The following is a 24,448-nucleotide window of genomic DNA, read 5'->3' as shown; positions in this document are numbered from 1 at the left end:
TACTCAAATTTAATTATATTTAATAATATGAATAGATTACAATTACAAACAGAATCTCTGTAAGAATTCACATTTTCTTGAAAGTATTCTCATCAGCTAATGAACAATGCATTAAAAATTAGCCAATGATGCTAAATTTGTTAACTATCTAATTAAGGACTACCAGACCAAAAAATGGATGAGATGAAAGACAAAAGTGCAGTTTATTATGTGAAGAGATAAGAAAGTACAGATGGGCAGTTACTTTAATCAGACATGAATTACATAGATTGAAGAAAGATGTTTATGAACGTACCAGCAGAAAAAAAATAAAACTTTCAAAGAACATGCTGGACATAGAGCATAAGTATAAATATATAAAGTAACAAGTTCAGATGGATTAAGAAATACATTCAATGGAATAAATAAATGATCATGCAAATCAAGCTGAAGTACTATTCAGTAATAAGAGAGAAACAGCATAATTTAAGTTGCAGAGGCAAAGTATAGCAGTTTAAAGTATCAGCTCGATCACAGCAACAGTAAACAGAAATATTAAAATATGCACATATGATTGAAATCCCTATCAAGCATAGTATGGATGTTTTAATGTTTTGGATGTGAAATGTTTAAAATATAATACAAAAATGCTAAGGAAAAACTCATCAAGACTTTAAGACAAATAGAACTGAAGCCTTGTAGGTGCTGAAATGTGCACCAAGTCAAAAATGAATAGATTAGAAAAGTAGTTTTGCACCATAAACATTTATTCCCCAAAATGTAATTCTGCAGGTACACTCCTGCTGTTTTAAGCCTCAGGAAATTATCTTTCTTGCGGATATCACCAAATAGGGATAATTCTTCCCTGAATAACAATACTGATTATTCAGAATATTACTAAAATTTATATTAAAAATGATCAGTAAATAAATCATGCCCAGAACCTAAAGATAATTAAGATAATTAATAATTTCAGCATCATTGTTTATTTTATCGATTTACATTATTATTAGTTAATGAAAATATGAAAGATACATTAATATTTATATATTTAAATTTCTCTTTCTTAGTTGATACCCTCTTGATACCCAACAATAAGCAGTTAATGCTATCTGATAGAAAGTAACAGTTCTAATTTTGATATTGATATTTGATGTATCTTTCTCTTGCTGTTAATGTTAATTGTGTAACTAATCCACACAAATGTGCACGTTTCTTTCATCTCTACAGCCAACACTTTGACCTAGCTGAAATTATAAACAAACCTAAGACTATTTCAGAAGACATAGATAGAACAGAATTTGACGAGAACAAATCATCCACAGTAGGGAAGTGAACACCATACTATAAAAACTGGCTTAACTCCTGTTATAATTTGAAGTTTTGAATGTATGAAATTATAAGGGCCCTATATAGACTAAATGGGAATGATATGTCTCCCTTATCAGAGGGATATAGATGGGATTAGCAGATGGTAGGGGCCTGTGTAGTTGTGGTTAAGGAGAAAGTCATTCAGAGGATGACAGGTGTTTAAAACACACTGCTTGAAAGTTTGATACAGAAATTTTTATCAGTTTTAAAGAATACTTGGATGTGTACCTGCTGGCCTCTGAATCTAAAGCTGTAAAATGGGATTAAGTAGCTTCATTTTCCAAGAATGGGCAGGATTGGAAAAGGCCTTCATGTGACAAACTTTATCTGATTCAGCATAGCATAGGCACTGTCTCAGCACAGGCAGTCTGCTTCATTCGCAGAACTGTCTTGTCCTTCAGTGAGGTTCTGTCCCTGAAAGTCAAGGCATGAGTCAGAAGTGCCAGCTGTACTGTGAGTGAATGCCTTTGACATTCAGTTAATAACACTCGAGACTTTAAAATACCCAAAACCACTTTCACACTCTAAGGATCAATTAAAAACATTGAAACTAATAAATAAAAACTACATACTGTATAATTTCCCATTTATTAACTAGCCTCATTTATTTGAATGTGTTCTTCTCCACCCAGACCAGGTTTAACCTTATGCTAGGTCAGCAGTAGAGGCCAAGTCCTTATGTATTTTTATGAAGGGATACATAGTCTCAAGGATACATAAAGCCCTCGAACATACTTTTCCCACACTGTGTTCTCTGGGGAAGCAGAAGTGGGTTGAAATCAGTCCTACAAACTAATTTACTTCTGAACTTACTTCTGCACATAAAACATAATATTATCATTAATTCATCTGTGAGCGGAACCAGAATTAAAATCCAGAATGATATCCCTCAATACTGCTATAATTTTCTGCTTGAGAAAACTGACCAGGCTACATTTTGAGATACTTAATAAGAGACTCTTTAGTAATTCAGCTAGGAGGCAAGGCAAACACATTTAACAGCATTTTTCTTACTGTAAACTAAAGTATATTTTTGATTGTGGCCAAGCCCATGCTTTGAAAAATAAAGAAAGAAGTCATTGTATTTAATCTTTAACTAATAATCACAATGTGAATGAAAAAGAACTGTAACAGCATGTTAAATTTAATTTTGAAAACTGTGTTCATATTTAGAGTCTCAAATTATTCGCAATGTGTCTTCCAGTGTGTTTTTTGATCATTTCACAGCGCTTACAGAATCAGATGCAGTCCATTATGAGATACGAGACTTGTTCTGTGGATGGTTGTCCTGTGATAGTTTCTGAAAATACATAGTGGGATATTATAGATTTTGCTAGTTTTCTCTTATGTCCCGCAGCATTGATCATTCCCATTCGTTTGACCAAATGATCCAAAGCAGCTTACTATCTATTACCTTCCTAAATGACGATTTGACCCATGGCCACTGAAACACTGCAAGTACCACCACATTTCTTACTTTTGTAATTACAGAAAGCAAACATAGAAACATTTTAGTGTCACCAGATGTGACAAGAAAGATCTTTTTTAATGTTCAATGCATGCTGAAAACTGAACCAGAGTTGAAAATTTGATCAGCTTATGAATAAAATGAGATAGAATTTTCACTTACTAACAATGCTTTGTTTTGTATGTAATGGTATTGATATTATAGCTACATGGAAGTTTAACAAATTATTCATGAAACATAAGGTAGTAGAATTTGGGCTATGGTTTGATGCAAGATTACTATTGTATTCATATAAATGTGCTGGTTACGTGTGGGGCAAATTAATCATCCGGGTACAGAAATGGTGGGGTGGTAGTGTTGGGTGTAATGATAGCTTCTATTAGAGTGGCCATAATTCAATTAGTTTCAAGATATAATGGAAAAAATACGACTGGTCTTCAAATTAAAGTCCTAAATTGGGTGGGAGACCAACTTTAGAACCATAGAACATTACAGCACAGAAACAGGCCTTTTGGTCCTTCTTGGCTCTGCCGAACCATTTTTCTGCCTAGTCCCTCTAACCTGCACCTAGACCATATCCCTCCAAACCCCTCTCATCCATGTACCTGTCCAAGTTTTTCTTAAATGTTAAAAGTGAGCCTGCATTCACCACTTCAACTGGCAGCTCATTCCACACTCCCACCACTCTGTGTGAAGCAGCTCCCCCTAATGTTCCCTTTAAACTTTTCCCTCTTCACTCTTAACCCATGTTCTCTGGGTTTTTTTTCTCCCCTAGCCTCAGTGGAAAAAACCTGCTTGCATTCACTGTATCTATACCCATCATAATTTTATATACCTCTATCAAATCTCCCTCATTCTTCTATGCTCCAGGGAATAAGGTCCTAACCTATTCAACCTTTCTCTGTAACTCAGTTTCTCAAGTCCTGGCAACATCCTTGTAAACCACCTCTGCACTCTTTCAACCTTATTAATATCCTTCCTGTAATTAGGTGACCAAAACTGCACACAATACTCCAAATTTGGCCTCACCAATGTCTTATACAACCTCACCATAACATTCCAACACTTATACTCAATACTTTGATTTATAAAGGCCAATGTGCCAAAAGCTCTCTTTACGACCCTTTCCACCTGTGACGCCACTTTTAGGGAATCTTCTATCTATATTCCCAGATCCCTCTGTTCTACTGCACTCCTCCGTGCCCTACCATTTACCTTATATGTTCTATCTTGGTTTTTCCTTCCAAAGTGCAATACCTCACACTTGTCTGTATTAAACTCCATCTGCCATTTTTCAGCCCATTTTTCCAGCTGGTCCAAATCCCTCTGCAAGCTTTGAAAACCTTCCTCACTATCCACTACACCTCCAATCTTTGTATCATCAGCAAATTTGCTGATCCAATTTACCATATTATCATCCAGATCATTGATATAGATGATAAATAACAATGGATCCAGCACTGATCCCTGTGGCACACCACTAGTCACAGGCCTCCACTCAGAGAAGCAATCCCCCACTACCACTCTCTGGCTTCACCCACTGAGCCAATGTCTAATCCAATTTACTACTTCTCCATGTATACCTAGCGACTGAATCTTCCTAATTAACCTCCAGTGCAGGACCTTGTCAAAGGCCTTACTGAAGTCCATGTAGACAACATCCACTGCCTTCCCGTCATCCACTTTCCTGGTAACCTCCTTGAAAAACTCTAATAGATTGGTTAAACATGACCTACCATGCACAAGGTCATGTTGACTCTCCCTAATAAGTCCCTGTCTATCTAAGTACTTGTAGATCCTATCTCTTAGTACTCCTTCCAATAATTTACCCACTACTGACGTCAAACTCACCGGCCTATAATTTCTCGGATTACTTTGAGAGCCTTTTTAAAACAACAGAACAACATGATCCAATCCTCCGGCACCTCACCCATTGATACCAACATTTTAAATATATCTGCCAGGGCCCCTGAAATTTCAACACTAGTCTCCTTCAAGATCCGAGGGAATACTCTGTCAGGTCCTGGGGATTTATCTACTCTGATTTGTCTCATTAACCCGTTTTAAATGATAAAACAGAAAGTAACAGCATTTATTAAAGTGGAACCAATATTTTAAAACTACATTTCCATTGTTTACCAATTGCAAGGTCTGAATCTCTTTTCGAAGGGTCTCATAAACACTCTCCAAATCATCGATTTTGTGTAATTCCAATTCTTTCTTTAACCTGAAACAGAAATATTCCTAATACAATACATAAAATATATCTTTCTAAAATTAAATATTTGTCTATAATATCTGGATAAAACTACACATTGGCAGCAAGTTTGTAAAATTTCTCAGTATGGTCTTCATGATCCACACCTCCCAAAAACACTGATATCTCAACCATATTGCTTAATAGTAAAGACTTGAAATAATGGCCAAATATTTCTGGTCAGAGACAAAGGACAAGTGATAAGACCCAACCTCAAAGATCTAGCAACTGTTGTGATAAGAACTTTACGTTTTCTATCGCCTTCATTTGGATGGAGCACCTAGCCTTCTCTTCTTTCCATCTCATCCATGCTCCACCATAAAGTAGAACAACTGGTGCTGGCCTGAACTAAGCAGAGTTGGAAGGACTAAGCAGATTCACTCACTGAGTCATCAAGGAACTATTCTTCCCATGCTCGCTCACTTTTCTTGTCACGTGTTTCTCTAATCCACGGATTTTACTCATTTTTACATTATAAAAAGTTTGCATTATGAAAGTTCTCAGGAACAGAACCCCATCATAACTCGGGGACTTCTTGTATTTGTAAATTATTTTTTATTCTTTTAAACCAATAGAATTCTATACCAATGATAAATGTAAACAATACAAACATCAACTTTTGATTGTATTTGGTTTTATAAATGCCACACATATGGCTTGCAAAATGCTCAGATAGATAACTAACTAATTATATTTATTTGAAGGATGCATGGTCAATGACATGAACAATAAACGAGTCATTTTCAACTATATGAAAGAAAAAGAAAATATTGTCAGAATAATTAAGGTAAATTTTTCCTGTTAAGTTTTGTAAAGATTGAAAGCCCCAGATAATTTTCGTTCATCACCTGCACGGTTAGGTTGTAAACAGTTTAGATGTACAGTACTTATGCCTTCCCTTGACAGCAATGGATAGGACTGTGAACACTCCATCCTGTAAAGGCATGCTGAATCACTGAGTGAGTTCTGTATTAAAGAATACATTTGTAGAATTCCTAACATTGTTGTCAATTACACAAAGTAATAACAGCAAAGACTAACAGCAAAATCCAGGTCATTCAAGTTATGGAGTAAGTTTCAACTTTTCTACTCAGGTTATTCCAGAGAGAATTGCCTGCTCATTGTAGAATTTATGTACTCTCATTTCTCTTATCATGTATATAACTTGAAGAAATAGATATGGTGAAGTACTCCTTCAGAATGTATTAAATCTCATTTGAAGAAATTAAACCAAAGTTGGAGACATTAAGTATGAATGACACTGAGAATAAGCAGCAAACAACAAGAACTTGTGGCCTTTGGCTAAACAATCTTCTGTGTTTAGAGTCACCTATTTTATTTTTACTTGGAGATATAGCACAGTATTAGGTCCTTTCAACTTATAAGTCTGCACTGCCCAATTAAACCCATGTGAACAATTAACCTACTAACCCGTACGCCTTTGGAAATGTGGAAGGAAACTGAAGCACCCAGAGAAACACATGTGATCATGAAGAAGAGCATACAAACTCCTTATAGATAGAGACAGAATTGACCCCAGGTCACTGGTGATGTACTAGCATTAAACTAATCACCACGCTACCGTGCTGCGCCAGGTTGCCACACAGTTTGTAGGGGTAGGAGTAACTGTACCATGATTAACAACTATCACGCAGGTTTGAAGAAAAATAACTTAATTTGTTGTCCAGGATATTTCACCGTTCTCTAGATTACAGGTGGTGTATTGTGGAAGCTAAGTAATGAATCAGTCACATCCTCTTCCTCGGGCAAATTACTAAAATTTCATTGCACAACAGCATCAAAGTCCTAGAAGAACTTATTAAAAGTACCACTTATTAAAAGTGGATTCAGAAAATGGCTGAAGGATAATTATGGCTTGAGTAGCAATAGCAGCTTAAGCAGTAATATATTTTTTCTGAAATAGCTACATGCCATGAATGAACCAGAAAAAAAAAGAAGTTAAAATCTGTCAATTAACTTGTTACAAGATATGGGAACTCCAATATATTAATAAAATCCTAGAATATGTAATTCAGGAAATGTATGAACAATAATATATCCGTATACATAATTAAATCCAAGTGGGACATACCGTAAAATTTCATCATCTGTTTGAGGTTTTTGACATACTTTTAATCTTTCTGTTTCCAAAAGCTTTGAGTTAAAAGCAGCTGCAGTAACCTCATCTTCAAGACCTGAAAAATAAGAGGTTATTTTTACCTCTATTGACAAACCCATAAACAATCAGAGGGCAAGTAATGTAGAACTGAAATGCCTCTGTGTAAATCTAAAATCAGATGAAGAAATTAAAGGTTACAGTGCTCTTGACTGAAACAGACAATCCACACAGCAGGTGAAACTACATGCCTCAAATATAACCAATCTGTTCAATTACTCCAGATCTGGATTCTATCTCCTTGCTTTTGATACCAAAGACCTTCCATTACAATATGTGAGAGATTAATAAATTCTATTTCATGTCACACGAACTTAATCGGTAACTCAATAATGTTGTCTTATTGAAACCAACTCAGACTCTTCTAGACTTTTGCAATGATGGCCTCATGCTGTTTGAGTTTACAGCAATGACTGTTATATGTAGTAGCTTTAACAGACCATTCAGACCAACAGAAGATGACACCGATAAGTGGCAGCTCTTAGCATGCAGCTCTGCTGGGAATTGTCAAATATTCCCATAGAAGACTACTGCAGCTGAAATCCAGTCACAGCCAAGGGTACTTCAGTAAGCAACATTGTTTTAAGATGTTTTTAAAAAATCTATTGATACTCAAATCTAGCGACATTGGTGAATCTTCGACAGCGGATTGCATTGTGAGTGCTGTTCCTCTTTAAGTAAATGGAATTGGGGAAGGCGCACTGGGCTCCAAGTATGTTTGAAACGTTGAGGCTTTAGACCCTCACTCCTAACTATCCTGCTGGCAAATCCATCAGAACAAAATTGCAGTACTTGAGGAACATCAGGGACTGCTGTGTAGCTAAATTCATGGAAGTATGGCTCAGGCCCGCCATTTTCTGCATGCTTTGAAATGGAGAATTAAAACTACACCTGTGCAAATCCTTGCAGCATCTGGTGACCCTGTGATCTCTGTCTCAGAGGCTGACATCAGAACATCATTCAGAAGGGTGAACCCTCTCAAAGCATCTGGCCCTGATAGTATACCTGGTAGGGCATTGAAAACATGTGACAACCAACAGGTGGGAGCATTCAAGGACATCAGAAATATCCTCCTTTAAAGAATAGGGTTTCCCTCCCTCCACTATTGATGCGGCTGTCATCCATATCTCCTCCATTTCCCATAAATCCATGTTCACCCCATCTTCCCGCCACCGTAATAGTGATGAGTTCCTCTTATCCTTCTCTACCACCCTATCAGCATCCACATCCAACTTAATATCCTCCACAACTTTTGTTATCTCCAAAGGGATCCTACTACCAAACATATCTTTACCTCCCTCCCCCTTCGCTTTCCATAGGGTTCACTCCCATTGTGATTCCCTTGTCCATTATTTCCTCCCCCACAAATCTTCCTCCCAGCACTTACCCCTGCAAGCAGCTGCCCACACACCTCCTCCCTTGCCTCCATTCAGGACCCCAGGCAGTCCTTACAGATGAGGCAACACTTCACCTGTTAATCTGCTGGGGTCTATTGAGTCCGGTGCTCCAATGAAGCCCTCGCTATGTTGGTGAGACCTGTCGTAAATTGGTGGACCACTTTGTTGAGCTCCGCAGCTTCTGCCACAGGTGGGACTTCCAGGTGGCCAAACATTTTAATTTCGATTGCCATTCCCGTTCTGATATGTTGGTCCATGGCTTCCTCTTGTGCCAGCATGAGGCCACTCTGACTGTGAAGCAGCAACACTTTATATTCCTTCTAGGTAGCCTTCAGCCTGAAGGCACGAATATCGATTTCTCCTTCCAGTAAGCAATACCCTATTCCCCTCCTCCTCTATTTTCCACTCTGACTTTTTACCTCTTCTCACCTGCCTATCACTTCCCCCTGGGTCCCATCCCCCCAGTTGTCTCTTTCTCCTCTGGTCCACTCTCCTCTCCTATCAGAATTGCTTCTTCTCCAACCCTTGACCTTTCCCACCCACCTAGCTTCACCTTACACCTTCCAGCTAGCCTCCTACCCCTCCCCCCACCTTTTTATTCTGGTATCTTCCCTTGCTCTCAGTCCACCAGCTCTCTTCATATGTGTCTTCCTTCTTCATCTCTCGCTGACAAAAGACTGCAAAATCCCTGCTCCCAGACCTACAAGAAAGAACAACATCCCGCTCATTGGCTAACATACATTCCAAAGGCCCCATTATCTCTAGTCATAACCCAAACCCAAACAGAGAGACCATTACCTTATCAGTGGAACATCAAAGAGCAGTCATTACATTAGCAATGAAACCTTACAGCGCGTTACACTCTTCCCCCACCAAATTTAGTCATGTCCCCATGACGATGAGATAATTTGCCAACCTTTCCTGCAAAACAAAAAGCCCAATTCAGCTGTAACAGGTAGTGACATAGCTCCCCAAAACAGTAGGGGTCACACTCTGTTCCCCTGGCGCTACATAGGCCAGTCTATCCAGTTGTCTCCTAATTCTCTGAGACCTCCGTTCCCCCTCACCTAACTCTTCAGGTTCAGACACTACTGGGGATAATTCCAGTCTACCTGGCGAGGCCTCCGCCGACCTGTCACTTGTGTCACCTGCAACTCAGAGCCCACTGTCCCGTGGCCAAGCTCCATTTCCTTGCCTGCAGAGTCCCGCTACAACCCAGGCTGCCCACAGACAGCCCCCCTCACCACTTCACCTGACTCAGCAGGCGAAGGGCTGGGAATCTCTTCCTCAATCAATGGGGAGTTAGTGAAAGGCAGCATATACCACATCCAGGTTCTCATCCTCCGAATCAGTATCCCTCTCAGGGCTGGGGGCCAGCTTAACCTTGCCTGCTGTGGGCCTGCAGTCACCCCGTGTTTCCGTAGAGTCCTCTTCCTAGGTGTAGGCTCCATGTCGGGCTCTTGTCCCAGGGGCAGCAGGTGGTTCCGATGGAGAATCTTGACAGACCCATTTTCATCCTCCTGTTTCACCCGGCATCTGACTCTCCACCACACAGGGCGTCGCTGCCCAGCGGTCAGCCAACTTATACTTTATAGGTAGCCCCAAATTCCTTATGAGTACTCGGTCTCTGTGCATGAGTTGGGAGAACTTCACCTTTTGATCATATCTCCTCTTATTTCCTTTATTCTACTTGGCAGCTGTGACACCAGCTAATTCATAAGCTCTTTTCAGCTCTCTTCTCATATCAGACACATACTTCAGATTAGTCTTCGGTGGTAAGTCACCTTCATCAGTCCCAAAACAAATGTCAATGGGCAACCTTGCCTCGTGCCCAAACATCAGATAATATGGCGAGTACCCAGTAGCTTCATTTTGTGTATAGTCGTAACTGTGAACCAGGTGCCCAATACGTTGATTCCATGTGCTCTTCTTGCTGATCTCCAGGGTCCTGAGCATGTCTAACAAGGTCTGATTAAGCCTTTTTGGCTGGGATCATCCTGCTGGTGATAGGCTGTGGTCCTCGACTTTTCAACTCCAAGCGTGCCCAGTAACTCATGGATGAGTATGCTCTCGAAATCCTGTCTCTGATCACTATGTATCCACATCAGTAAATCATTTCTGAAATAAGAAGCCCAAAACTGTACACAATACTTCAAGTGTGGTCTCACAAGTGCCTTATAGAGCCTCAACATCACACCACTGCTATAGTTCATTAAGAATTTGAGGAGACTTGGGATGTCACCAAAGGTTCTCACAAATTTCCTCAAGTGTACCATGTAGAGTATTCTAATTGGTTGCATCACTGTCTAGTATGAAGAAGCCACTACACAGGATCAGATAAAGCTTAAGAGAGTTGAAAAATCAGCTAGCTCCATCATGGGCACTAGCCTCCCAACCATCAAGGACCACCTTCAGAAGGTGATATCATTAAGGACTCCGTCACCCAGGCTATGTCCTCTTCTCATTGCTACCATCAAGGAGGTGGTACAGGAGCCTAAAGAGAGACACTCGATGTTTCAGGAACAGCTTTCTCTCCTCCATCATCAGATTTCTGAAATGGCAATGAACCTACGATCACTATTACAGTTTTTTTGCTCTCTTTTTGCTCTTCTTACTTATCTTAATTTTTATATATATTTTATTAAGATGTATTTTGCTGTACTGCTCTGCAAAACAACAAATTTCATGATATATGTGAGTGATATTAGATCTGATTCAGATTCCATTCATAGCCAAAGCTTCAACTATTACCAAACATGGTTTTACCTCCAAACCTTAAAGCATGATAGGGAACACACAAAATGCTGGAGGAACTCAGCAGGCCTGGCAGCATATATGGAAAAAGGACAGTCTTACTATGTGCTAGCTGCTGTTGAATCTGTGCAAATTGTTGTTTTTGCATCAGTACTAGTTGCTGTTGATGTTGCTGGTGTTGTTCTGCTGTAAATGCACTATCCTGCAGAATATGTACAGAACAGTGCATTAACAGCAGAACAATACCAGCAATATCAACAGCAAGCAGTACTGATGCAGAAACAATCTATTTTTTCCATAGATGCTGACTGGCCTGCTGAGTTTCTCTAGCATTTTGTGTGTGTTGTTTGCATTTCCAGCATCTGCAGATTTTCTCTTGTTTGTGAAGGATAATAGAGAAGTTGATCAGAGGGGTGATTCAAAGGAGAAAACAGAGACTGAGAGACTTAAGAAGAGTTTTCAACATCAGTAATGGAGGTTCAAGCAACCAGATTTGGAGAAGTGTTCTCAGAGGCAGGAAGTCCTGGAGTGTGTTAAAAATATGAAAACAAAGATGATTAAATTAAAACTGATGCAATGTTTAACTGGGAGCTAATGTGAGTAGTTAGTTCTGAAAAGATAGCATTTGATGTGAGTTAGCATATCAGCAAAAATGTTCTCAGTGACCTCATGTTTACAAAAAATAGAATAAGTGAAATACGTTTTTTAAATGAAATGATTGTATCTGATTCAACTTCCTCTGGCACCAAGTTTCAGATTATCAACATGTCACTCTTTTTTATCAAATCATATTGAAAATTCATTCCTCTCAAATATGCCCTCTTGTTTTTGATACCTCTACAACACAATTAGGTGATGTTATAGAGGTAGAAATAAGAAATTCTTGTGTAAGACCTACTCTGATTGGTCCTACCAAAGTGCAAAGCCTCGCATTTGTCAGGATCCCATCTACCTTTATTCTGGATCAGCTTACCATGATGGACCGTGCCTTATTAATGCCCATGTATGCAACATTCATTGCTTTACCCTCATACAGTGCTTTGAAAGTATTCAGCCCCCACATATTTTACTGGCAAATTCTCTAAATTTAAACAATATTGAAGTAGGATCTTTTGAGCTAATCTTAAAACATTGTGCATCATGTCAAATCAACACCTGCCAACAATTTACAAAAAGTTAAAAATCAAAATTTCAAGATCTTTTTTGTAACTAGCAAATTAATGGCAATTAAAAATAAAACACTGTATTGCACAGACAAAATACCTTGCAATTTGTTCTGGAGTTGTTGAAGTTCTTCTTTTAATTCATTTTTCTGTTGTTGGAGATCATTCAACTGTATGTTTTTTTGTTCAAGGTTCTTCATATCTGAAATTACAGGATGTGCAAAAATGAAAATAATTATACTCCTATATTTACCCAAGTCATAGTTTTTTTTTATTAAGTGCAATCATGAACAATAGCCAGATCAGAAATGCTGATCAAGTCAACTGGTTCCCAAAGAGTATTCTGACAGGCCAATCAGATGGTTCACTGCTGCTCAGCAACAGAACATTAAAAAATCATATGTACAATTAAGAAACAGTAGAAATACTGGAGTCATGATGATCATGATGAAGTCTGCAGGAGAGAAACATTTATACACATGCTGTCCTCCATAATTCAGAGAGATTGAAGGATAAGGTTACAGGGTGACAAAACATGACAAATAATTTGCCAATTATTTCAGTTTTGGAACTTTGGCAAGATTTCACTGAGATTTAAATTCAAGAAAAAAAACAAGAAATTGAACCTGCTATTTGACTTTGTTGAAAGAGAAGCCAATTGTCTCTGTTAAATCATTTTCAGCATAGGTACCCATTAGAGGCTTATAATCCTTAATAGTGATAAAATGAAACAGTAATATTTTGTGCCAGTTGCCATCTGAAATATCAACTTTCATGAATTCTTTCTGATAGCTACCAAATACACATCCATCGTCAAAGTTGCCTGTTTATTCTCCTCTACAAGAGTGAGGGAAATTCAGGAAATTAAAGGACAAATCAACAGTAGAGTTGCAAAACTATAATAGTAACAATGAAACACACACAAAATATTGGAAGAACTCAGCGGGCCAGGCAGCATCTATGGTAAAGAGAAGGGTCTTGATCCAATAGATTGACTGTTTACTCTTTTCTAAAGATACTGCCTGGCCTGCTGAATTCTTCCGGCACTTTGCATGTGTTGCTTTGGATTTGCAACTGATTTCCACCAGATTTTCTCATGTTTATGGTAACAATGATGTGGAGACAAAGAAAAACACCATCCATCTAAGAGTCAGAGAAGGGAAAAGAACTCTTTACCTGAATGCACATAGCATAAGTTAGATTATACAGAGGAATAAGCTGATAAACATTATAGAAATTTTAAGACCAAGGCTGGGCACTAAGTATTCTGGGGTGAGGGATGAGATCCGTACAATCGTGAGAAATTGGTTTAAGAAGGTTAAGATATAGAATCAGTTTATGGAGAGAAAAAGTAATAGCAAGATAAGGGTCTTGGAGTGAGTAATAGATCCCCTAACAGCAAATATACAGCAGAACAGACTATATGGACTTCCATGAACAGTACGACAATAGTTGTGGGTGACTTTAACCTTAAGGTAGATTGAACAAATCAAACTGGAAAAGAAGTCCATAGGATGAGTTCCTGGAATTTACTAAATACAGTTTATCAGCGCAACATATTTAGGAACCAGCCAGGAAGCAGGATATTTAGATCTGCCTAAGTGAAATGAGACAGAATTATCCACTCTCAGTTCATTACATAACACCCAATCCAGTGAAGCTGATACCCTAGTAGGCTCAATGACAAACTGCCCTAAAAAGTCATCTTGTAGGTAATCAACAAACAGAGATGACAGTGGAGCAGCAATAGTGAGAGTTTCTGGGAAAAATGAGGATAGTGCAGGATTGATGTATTCCAAAAACAAAAATACACAAATGGCACAATAGTACAATCGTAGCTGCCAAGGGAAGTCAAAACAAAAGAGAGGGCTTACAACAAAGCAAAAATTAGAGGGAAGATAGAGGATTGGGAAGCTATTAAAAACCTACAGAGAGCAACTAAAAGAGTCATTAGAAGGGAAAAGATTAAAAGTGATAGGAAGCTAGCAAACAATATCAAAGTGCACAGTAAAACCTTTTCAAGCATGTAAAAAATAAAAGAGAATTGACTGTGGATATAGGACCGCTACAAAATGAAGGCAGAGAAATAATAACGGGGGACAAGGGGATGGCAGATGAACCAAATTTAGTATTTTGTACCATTCTTCACTGTGGAAGACACTAGCAGTGTGCCAGATGTTGTAGTATGTGAGAGGGGATCTGATTGAAACATATAAGATTATTAAGGCTTTGGACAAGCTAGAGGCAGGAAATAAGAATAAGAATAAGAAATAAGAATAAGAGGTAGGCCATTTAGAACAGAATTTAGTAAAAACTTCTTCACCCAGAGAGTTGTGAATCTGTGGAATGCTCTGCCTCAGAAGGCAGTGGAGGCCAATTCTCTGGATGCTTTCAAGAAAGTTAGATAGAGCTCTTAAAGATAGCGGAGTCAAGGGATATGGGGAGAAAGCAGGAACGGGGTACTGACTGTGGATGATCAGCCATGATCACAGCGAATGGCGGTGCTGGCTCGAAGGGCTGAATGGCTTACTCCTGCACCTATTGTCTATTGAAAAGAAGTGAGTGCAGTTACTATTACAAGGGAGAAGGTCGTCAAAGAGCTAAAAGACCTAAGGTACATAAGTCACCTGGACCAAACAAACTGCATCCTAGGGTTCAGAAAGAAGTAGCATTAGATTCTACAATCATTTGGCTCTGGCATGGTGCCAGAGGGCTGGAAAATTGTAAATGTCACTCCACTCTTTAAGAAAGGAGGAAGGCAGCAGAAAGGAAATTATAGATCAGTTAGCCTGACCTCAGCGGCTGGGAGGATTTTGGAGTCAATTGTTAAGGATGAGGTTAAGGAGTACTTGGTGACAAAGGACAAAATAGGACAAAGTCAGCATGGTTTCCTTAAGGGAAAATCTTGCCTGACAAACCTGTTGAAAAACTTTGAGGAGATTACAAGTAGAATAGATAAAGGGGATGCAGTGGATGCTGTATATTCAGACTTTTAGAAGGTCTTTGACAAGGTGCCACATATAAGGCTGCTTACCAAGTTAAGAGTCCATGGGTATTACAGGAAAGTTACTCACACAGTTAAAGCATCGGCTGATTGGTAGGAGGGAGCAAGTGGAAATAAAAGGATCCTTCTCTGGTTGGCTGCCAGTGACTTGCGGTGTTCTACAAGGGTTGGTGTTGGGACTGCTGCTTCTTTTTATGCTGCATATCAATGATTTAGATGATGAAATAGATGGCTTTGTTGCCAAGTTTTCAGATGATATGAACATTGGTGGAAGGGCAGGTAGTGTTGAGAAAACAGGTAGGATGCAGAAGGACTTAGACAGATTAGGAGATTGGGCAAGAAAGTGGCAAATGAAATACAATGTTGGAAAATGCATAGTCATGCACTTTGGTAATAGGAGTAAATGTGCAGACTATTTTCTAAATGGGGAGAAAATACAGTAATCTGAGATGCAGTGGGACTTGGGAGTCCTTGTGCAGAATACCCTGAAGGTTAACTTGCAGATTGTGTTGGTGATGAGGAAGGCAAATGCAATGTTAGCATTCATTTCAAGAGGTCTTGATTACAAGAGCAGGGACATGATGCTGAGGCTTTATAAGGCACTGCTGAGGCCTTAACTTGAGTACTGTGAACAGTATTAGGCTCCTCATCTAAGAAAAGATGTGCTGGCATTGGAGAGGGTCCAGAGACAGCTCAGAAGAATGATTCTGAGAATGAAAGGGTTATCATACGAGGAGTGTTTGTTGGCTCCGCGTCTGTGCTTACTGGAATTTAGAAGAATGAAAGGCGTCTCATTGAAACTTTTCAAATGTTGAAAGACCTAGACAGAGTAGATGTGGAAAGGATGTTTCCCATGGTGGGGGACTCTAAGACAAGAGGGCACACCTTCAGGATAGAGGGGCACCCATTTGAAACAGAGATACAGAAAAAATTCTTTAGCCAGAGGGTGGTGAATTTGTGGAATTTGTTACCACAAGCAGCTGTGGAGGCCAGGTCGTTGGGAGTATTTAAGGCAGAAATTGATAGTTTTTGATTGAACATGGCATCAAGGGTTATGGGGAGAAGGCCAGGGAATGGGGTTGAGGAGGGGAAAAATGGATCAGCCATAATTGAATAGCAGAACCTAATTCTACTCCTATGTTGTATGACTTCGTGGTCTTTTGCCTTATACCACCCAGCTACAAATGGCCTGTCAGAAAATCTTGTCCAGAGTCTAAAAAATGCTTTATGAGCTATGTCATCAGAAAAGACTACACTAACACTGATCCAACAGATTCTCATTTCCCTCCCATCCCATCATGATGCAGCACACTCCACGAGACCGAACTCACCAGATATGCTGTTCCTGGGTCATCCATTGTATTAACTTCAAATCCAGTCTCAGAAGGAGTATACAAGACAAACAACTGAGACAAATTGAAGGCTCCTCAAACAAAGAAGTTTTATGTTTCACTCCTGGACAAGTAGCCCTGTCGAGAGTCTACAGAAGTGATCAAAAATGGCTACTCAGAAAGATTAAGGACAGAACTGGACCACTCTCCTACACAGTGGAGATTGCATCTGATATCATCTAGAGAGGACACATTTGGGAGAGCAGATTGAGGAGATCATCAATTGAGGAGAGCAGAGAGTCAATTGCTAGAGAGGCAATGCGCCTACCACTGTCAGAACCACTTCCTGTAGTCTCAGAATCAGTTCCTACAACCACAATGGAGGAGGCCCAGAACCAGAGATTGTTTCACAGCCACAAGTTTCACCTGCCAAGCAGAGTGATCCCTCTTGTCAGGAAAGATGTTATTCCACAAGAGTAAGAAATCCTCCACAGTGATTAAATCTTTAGGCCTGAATAGGACAATTTAAAATTTGCTATTCTGCGTATATCTGTATAGTAGCTTGAATTTCCAGCTGAAATTATATTATATAGTTGAGATGCATTCTATATTGAGTTGGAGCTTATGCTAAGTAGGGAGGAGTGTGCATTTAATATTTGAGTAATATTGTAATATTTTGTTTGATTAAGCATTCCTTGTTGTTTATACATATAACTCGTTATGGTTATATGTAAAAGTATGTGAATTGCATATGTCATGATGCTACCATGTAATACGAGTGCAATTCACTTAAACATGAACTAAGACTGATATCCCTTGGCTCTCTAGTTTTCCTTTGAATTAGTTTAATGTTTTGGAATTACAAAACACTTTCTAGCAGTCTACAGAACCTTTCTGCACCTTCTTCAAGGCTAATAAAAGATGTACTTATCATGAGAATAGCATTCTACTTAACTGAGACATGCACAGATGATCAAAAAATCCTAGATGCACTCAACGCAAATTAAAACACTCAGTAATATTCACTCTCAGCATGAATTTCACTGGGTTCTGACCTTGGATTTATACATCACCACACAATATGCCTGTCCAATTGGTTTCACAGTAAGATAATCTGACTGAAATGTCCAACTGACTACCTAATATAATATAGTTGAATAGCTGACTAAAATTGCACCAGCAATGCAGTCAAGGAGATAGTGGTCTAATCTTGCCACACTTATAAAAAAATTGATTTTTCCCCCAGAGTGGAACAAGGTTTCTATCATTTCCAGCTTGAATTGTACCAATCCAGAAATTTATGAGGTCGATTCTAATTACGAAACTTTTGCACATCAGTCTTAAGCACCTACTATAATTTCTGCATCATTTATTCTGGAGAACAAATATGATTTAAAAACACTGCTCCAGTCTGGCCTCACTCAATTGTCAAATTTCTTGACTCCTTTCATAAGGACAGCATCGAAGGTCACTTCCTCATGGAACTAGCACCACCACTCTCAAACTTCATACCTTTCCTCTCAGTCAACTCCCACTTTGACCCGAGGGTCTCAATGATCAGCAAAATTCTCCACCTTGATGTGCATTCTATGTTATACATATGGATTCCTGTCTTATTTTAACTTTTTTTTTATATTCATTGAAATGAAAACTAAAAACTTACCAGAGTTAGCTTTCTAGGTTCTCCAACACAGAGACAATGAGAAGAAAATTCAATGTCTTCAGAACAAGTGGCAGGATAAGTGCAGCCATTGTACATATATATGTTATCCAGCCATAAGAAAACAAGGACCCTAGAATGCTGTTTTCTGAGATAAGCTACAAAGCAAAAAACAAAATAGATACCTTTCGGCAACATTCCTTCATTCAAAAGAAACCGGTAGAAGCAATAGAGTCCCCCTAATATTTTGCACCTGCAAACAACTGGCTAAAACAAAAACACATTGCATATTAATTTGTGTCAACTGTTTTCATAATAAAATAATGCTGCATAGCATGCTCTGCATTTAGGGAAACTGTTCTCAAATGTGTAAGGGTAGTACCAAGGCTACCAGTGGGCAAGATATCACAGTCAACCTTTTAGGAGATGGGCCTTGCTATCCTGACCATAAATTTGCAAAATAATTTAGTCAGAATTTACTTGGAAGCAATGGTACTATAAACCACTATGCCTCTGGAATTACTTTTCAGAAATACAGAATTCAATGATGAAATTTACTGTTACCTTCAAGGCTCCAGCATAGTCTTTGAAGGGGAGAGGGATGGTTTTCAGAGTCAAACCTCAGACCCAACACAAATTTCATAGCTTATCAAGCGGCAGTAGTCCTAACCCTCCTTTATGCTTCTGAGATTACAGCAATATTCACAAAGCATTTGAATAATACTACCAATACTGTTTCTGACATCAGTCTCATTGTCAAAGTCAAAATCCCCAGCACTAGACCCCTAATTACATTCAGTAAGCTCAATTGGAAGGCAATGTTATTCTTTGCTGAAAGCCAAACTCCTAAATGAACAGTCTATTCCACACTCTATCGCTGGACAAGTTACACAGAATAAAAGTTTCAAGGATGTCGCAATGGTAATGTGCTCCAGGAACTTGGGATTGGTCTTACCTTGAACGCTTTCTGTCAAGTTTTCACATTCTCCCTATCCCCATGTGGGTTTCATTAGGATGCTATTTTCATCCCACATGCCAAAAACATGCAGCCTGTAAGGTTAATTAGTGTGCAAATTACCAAAAGTGAACATGGGTGGTAAGAAAAACAATGTTGCTCTGTTTGTTAGAAAAGGTTAGTGGAAAATTGGACTGGTGGGAATCTTCTGGAAACAATCTCAGTGACAGCCCTACTTGTGGAAGAGTTTGCTGCTCCAATCGGTTACTTCACAACTCACAAACTAGGGAGGAAGCAAGTCATCTTCGATCATGATGGACTGTCTTTGAATGATCATCCAGTTGTTACAGATTCTTATTTGCTGACCACCAAACAAATGCTTCATAACGGAATCCAAATGGTTAGGACTTCTGCAAAAGGCCCTAAAAAAATTTGTAATTTCACTGTAATTTTTACTTTATTTATCTCTCAAAAACAGAAAATTTAAAGTAGTGTCAACTACATAAGCAGTGCAGGACTCTTAAGTGGAAAACAGAGCATAAGCATGGAAAGGAAAATCACAAGATTTTAAAATGTTGTTCTGGAATCACAGTGGAGGATTGTCATTGGTCGTGATCAGTTCCCATCTGCTGTTGCTTTCTTGCCCTTCCATCTGCCCAGTCATCGTAAGGCAATCAATCTGAAATTTCTTTCTGCAAAAGGACACCAGCAGCTCTTCGACATTGCATAGGTATGCTACAATAACCAATATGACTTTGAGTCTCCTGGTTCTGCTGCACAAAATGGCTGATTCATTGTTTTTACTTCAAATCTTTTATTTGATAAATTTTCTCCTGGTACGTTAATTATATTCAAATAGATTTATCATTAGGTTTTTGCTTTTATGCTTGTGTTTGTTTTTATAAAATCAAGAATTCCTGTGCTCTCCCATTTTAATCCATGTATGTTTTAATCATTATTTGAAATCCAGTCTTTTTAAAGCTGCATTATTTTATAATGGATTAGTAAATTTGCTGATAACACAAAGGTTGGAGGTGTTGTGGATAGTGTGGAGGGCTGTCAGAGGTTACAGCGGGACATTGATAGGATGCAAAAATGGGCTGAGAAGTGGCAGATGGAGTTCAACTCAGATAAGTGTGAGGTAGTTCATTTTGGTAGGTCAAATATGATGACAGAATATAGTATTAATAGTAAGACTCTTGGCAGTGTGAAGAATATTACATACTCTATGCTAGCATGAGTAGTTCCCATTATTGCATGCATTAAAAGTTCATAGCAAGATGCTAATTTCTGCCACACTGAACAAAATCAATATATTTTTCAAACTAAAGCAAAATATGGAAATTCTGATGATCTTGAAAATCTGAAATAAATAACAGAAAAGACTAGTAGCCAGGTAGCATCAATGCATTGATAGAGATAAACAGAATTAGCATTTCAGGTTGATGACCTTTCATTTCAAATGGGAAAAGTTAAAGATAAAATGTATTTTAAATTACAGAGAAGGGGATTAGAAGAATAGGGAATAAAAGGGTAAGCTTGTGATATATGGTACTGGCAAGAGAAATTGAATGAAACAAACAGTAGCTGTGTCAACTGAGAGAGTGGTAAACTTTCATAATAAATGGTATGCCTGATGGAGCTGTGAATTAGATCTGAAATTACCAAAGGTGGAGAGAAGGAATAATTAATTCCAAAGATATGAGATCCTAGGTCAAAAGGGCACATTATATCACTTCATGTCAAGAATGAAGTCTACAACGTGCCCAGATGGCATATGTATTCTTTCAAACTCTAAGGTATAGGGCCAAGGTTAGACAGTGTTCATACTAAAAGTGGGGTAGAGGATGAAGTGACAGGCAGCTGGAAGTTCAGGATCATTCTTATGGTCTAAATGATGTTCTGTAAGGCAGCCAGTCAATCTGTATTTAATTTCTTCAGTACTAAGGAAACAATACCATGATCATTCTAAATCTGAAAGAGGTCTTCCCTCTGCATCAATCAGATTCTTTTCCAACTTTACAAATATCCTTTGTCCAGCTCATCACACCTTCCCATGCAATTGTAGGAAAATCTCTACAAGATGGCACCAGTGAACAAAGGTGATGTTCTGCAGTTTATGTACAATACATTTAAATATACCTCTTTTGAATTACCGGTACTCTCACTGCAATCTGCAGCATATAATTTACCTTACACAATGTACTTTTAAATTGTCTTAATGAACTACCGATTTCACGATCTTTTGAAAGACTTGATGGACTTAACTCTCAAGCAACAACTCTTTAAGCGGACAAAGGTTCATCGCCATGGCTGGAGCAAGATAGGGGACTCTAAGCCAGGCAGAAACGCAGAAGGATGAGGCCCCCTCTACCTAGCATCTTGTTAGCAAATGTGCAGTCACTGGACACTGGAGAACAAAATTGAGGACCTGAGAGCAAGATTGGTGTATCAACAGGAAATGAGAAATTGTTATGTTCTGTATCTTACCAAAATGTGGCTTACTCAGAGTAGCCCCAAATCGACAATCAGACTTAAAGGCTTTTCGATACACAGGATGGACCTGCTGCTTCAGAAAAGGGCAAAAGATGAAGGTGTGTATTTCATGGAGGTTTTGTCGAACTTATATTTCCATGACCCTGAAAACCGAATGATCAAACGCTGACCATTTACCAAGAGTTCTCCTTCGTGGTCCTGACCGCAGTTTACACACCTACAGTGGCTGACTATACTCAAGTGCTTGAGATACTGTACGACACTGTTAATAAATAAGAAACCATCCACCGAATGTTTTTCATATCATATTGGGAATTTCAATCAGGCTTGTTCGAAGAAACCCCTGCATATAACTTGTACCACCAGAGATCCCAACATAGTAGCCTACAGTTAAATAAAGATAAGCACAAAATATGCCCAGAACATATTTTGGGAAATCTGATCACTTGGCTATCCTTCTCCTACTTGCATACAGGCAGAAAGTAAAGAGCAAAACTCCAGAAATTAAGACAACATAGATGTGGTCATAGGAGGAAGAAGAGCAACTACAGGATTGCTTCAAGTTGGTGGACTGGACCATGTTCAAGGACTCATCTGTGGATCTGAATGAATACACCACAGTTGTCACAGACTTTTAAAAACAATAAAAGTTGAGTGTGTCCCCACAAAATCATTCAGATTATTCCCCAACCAGTAGCCACATTCAAATCTGGCAATCAAGTAAGTTACAAGAGGTACAGTAACAATTCCGGACTAAATTTGGGTAATGAAGGATGCTCAGCAGCTGCTGCAGGGCTTGAATGCTGTCACCCATTATGAAGTGAAATCAAGCAACATACTGCAGGTGACAACAGGGCTTCACTTCCAGATGAGCTCAATGCCTTCTATGCTTGCTTTAACCATCAAAACATGGAGAAAACATCATGATGTCCCACAGTCCCCAATGATCCTGTGATTTTAGTCTCTGAAATTGACGTGAGAGCATGCTTCACAAGGATAAACCCATGGAAAGCATCCAGCCCAGATGGGGTACCTGGCCAAGTACTAAAGACCTGTGCTGATCAACTGGCTTGAGTGTTCACAGATCTTCAACCCCTTACTTCGGCAGTCTGGGGCAGGTTTAAATTATACCGATGCCTAAGAAGAACAAGGTAAACTGTCTCAATTATTATCATACAGTACACTTACATCCACAGTGATAAAGTGTTTTGAGATTTTCGTGATGAAACACATCAACTCCTACTTGGACCTCCTCCAAGGTCCAAGACAACAGCAGATACTATTTCATTGGTTCTTCACTCAATCCTGAACATCTGGACAGCAAAGATGCTGATGTCAGGATGCTCTTTATTGATTACAGCTCAGCATTCAATACTATCATCTACTCAAAACTAACCAATAAACTTCAAGACCATGGCCTCAATACCTCCTTGTGTAATTAGATCTTCAATGTCTTCACTTACAGATCCTAGTCGGTTTGCATTGGCAACAACATCTCCTCCACCATCTCCATCAGCACAGGTGCACCACAAGACAGTGTGCTTTGCCCCCTGCTCTAATTGCTTTGCACTTACGACTGTGTGGCTATGCTCCAATGCTATATTTAAGTTGTAAACTGAATCAAATTTGGTGATGAATCAGCATACAGGAGAGCTGAGTGGTGCCATAACAACCTCTTTCACAATATCAGTAAGATTAAGGAGCTGATTATTGCCTTCAGGAAGAGAAAACTGGAGCCCTATGAGCCAGTCTGCATCAGGGAATCAGAGGTGGAAAAGGTCAGCACCCTTAAATTCCTCAGCATTACCGTTTCAGAGGACCTGTCCTAGACACAGCTTATTAAGTGCAGTTACAAAGAGAGCATGGCAGTGCCTCTACCTCCTTAGGAGTTTCAAAGATTAAGTATGACATCTAAAACTTTGACAAACTTCTACAGATGTGTGGTGGAGAGTATACTGACTGGTTGCATCGCAGCCTGGTATGGAAACACCAATACCCTTGAATGGAAAATCCTACAAAAAGTAGTGGATATGGCTCAGCCCATCACTAGTAAAGTCCTTCTCACCATTGAGCACATCTATATGGAGCATAGTCACAGGAAACTAGCATCCATCATCAGGAACCCCCAAAACTCAGGTCATGCTCTCTTCTTGCTGTTGCCATCAGAAAAAAGTACAGGAGCCTGAGGATTCACACCACCAGATTCAGGAACAGTTATTACACCTCAACTATCAGCTTCCTGAACTAGAGGGGATAACATCGCTTGCCCAATCACTGAACTGTTCTCACAAACCATGGACTTGCTTTCAAGGCTTCTTCATCCCATGTTCTCATTAATAATTGTTTATTTTTTCTTTCTTTTTGTATTTACAGTGTTTGTTATCCTTTGCACATTGGTTGTTTGCTCTGTTGGTGTGGTCTTTCATTGATTCCATTA

At 39.0% G+C, this 24,448-nt stretch overlaps 1 protein-coding gene across 1 annotated transcript in view; it reads right to left on the bottom strand.

Annotated features, from left to right (window-relative positions):
* Nucleotides 1-378: 378 nt before the first annotated feature.
* The window catches only part of ccdc172 (coiled-coil domain containing 172), a 60,397-nt gene continuing 36,327 nt past the window's right edge, over nucleotides 379-24,448 (bottom strand). The window contains exons 5-8 of the mRNA XM_073027834.1: nucleotides 12,666-12,767; nucleotides 7,168-7,270; nucleotides 4,958-5,045; nucleotides 379-2,650 (exon numbers count right to left, since the gene is read on the bottom strand). Coding sequence (XP_072883935.1) covers nucleotides 2,603-2,650; nucleotides 4,958-5,045; nucleotides 7,168-7,270; nucleotides 12,666-12,767 — 341 coding nt within the window. The 3' untranslated portion in view covers nucleotides 379-2,602. The remainder of the gene's footprint in view (nucleotides 2,651-4,957; nucleotides 5,046-7,167; nucleotides 7,271-12,665; nucleotides 12,768-24,448) is intronic.

Source organism: Hemitrygon akajei, chromosome 23 (genome assembly GCF_048418815.1).
Source record: "Hemitrygon akajei chromosome 23, sHemAka1.3, whole genome shotgun sequence".
Classification (NCBI taxonomy): Eukaryota; Metazoa; Chordata; class Chondrichthyes; order Myliobatiformes; family Dasyatidae; genus Hemitrygon; species Hemitrygon akajei.
Note: the sequence above shows the minus strand (reverse complement) of the source record. Positions and strands in the feature narration are given on the sequence as shown.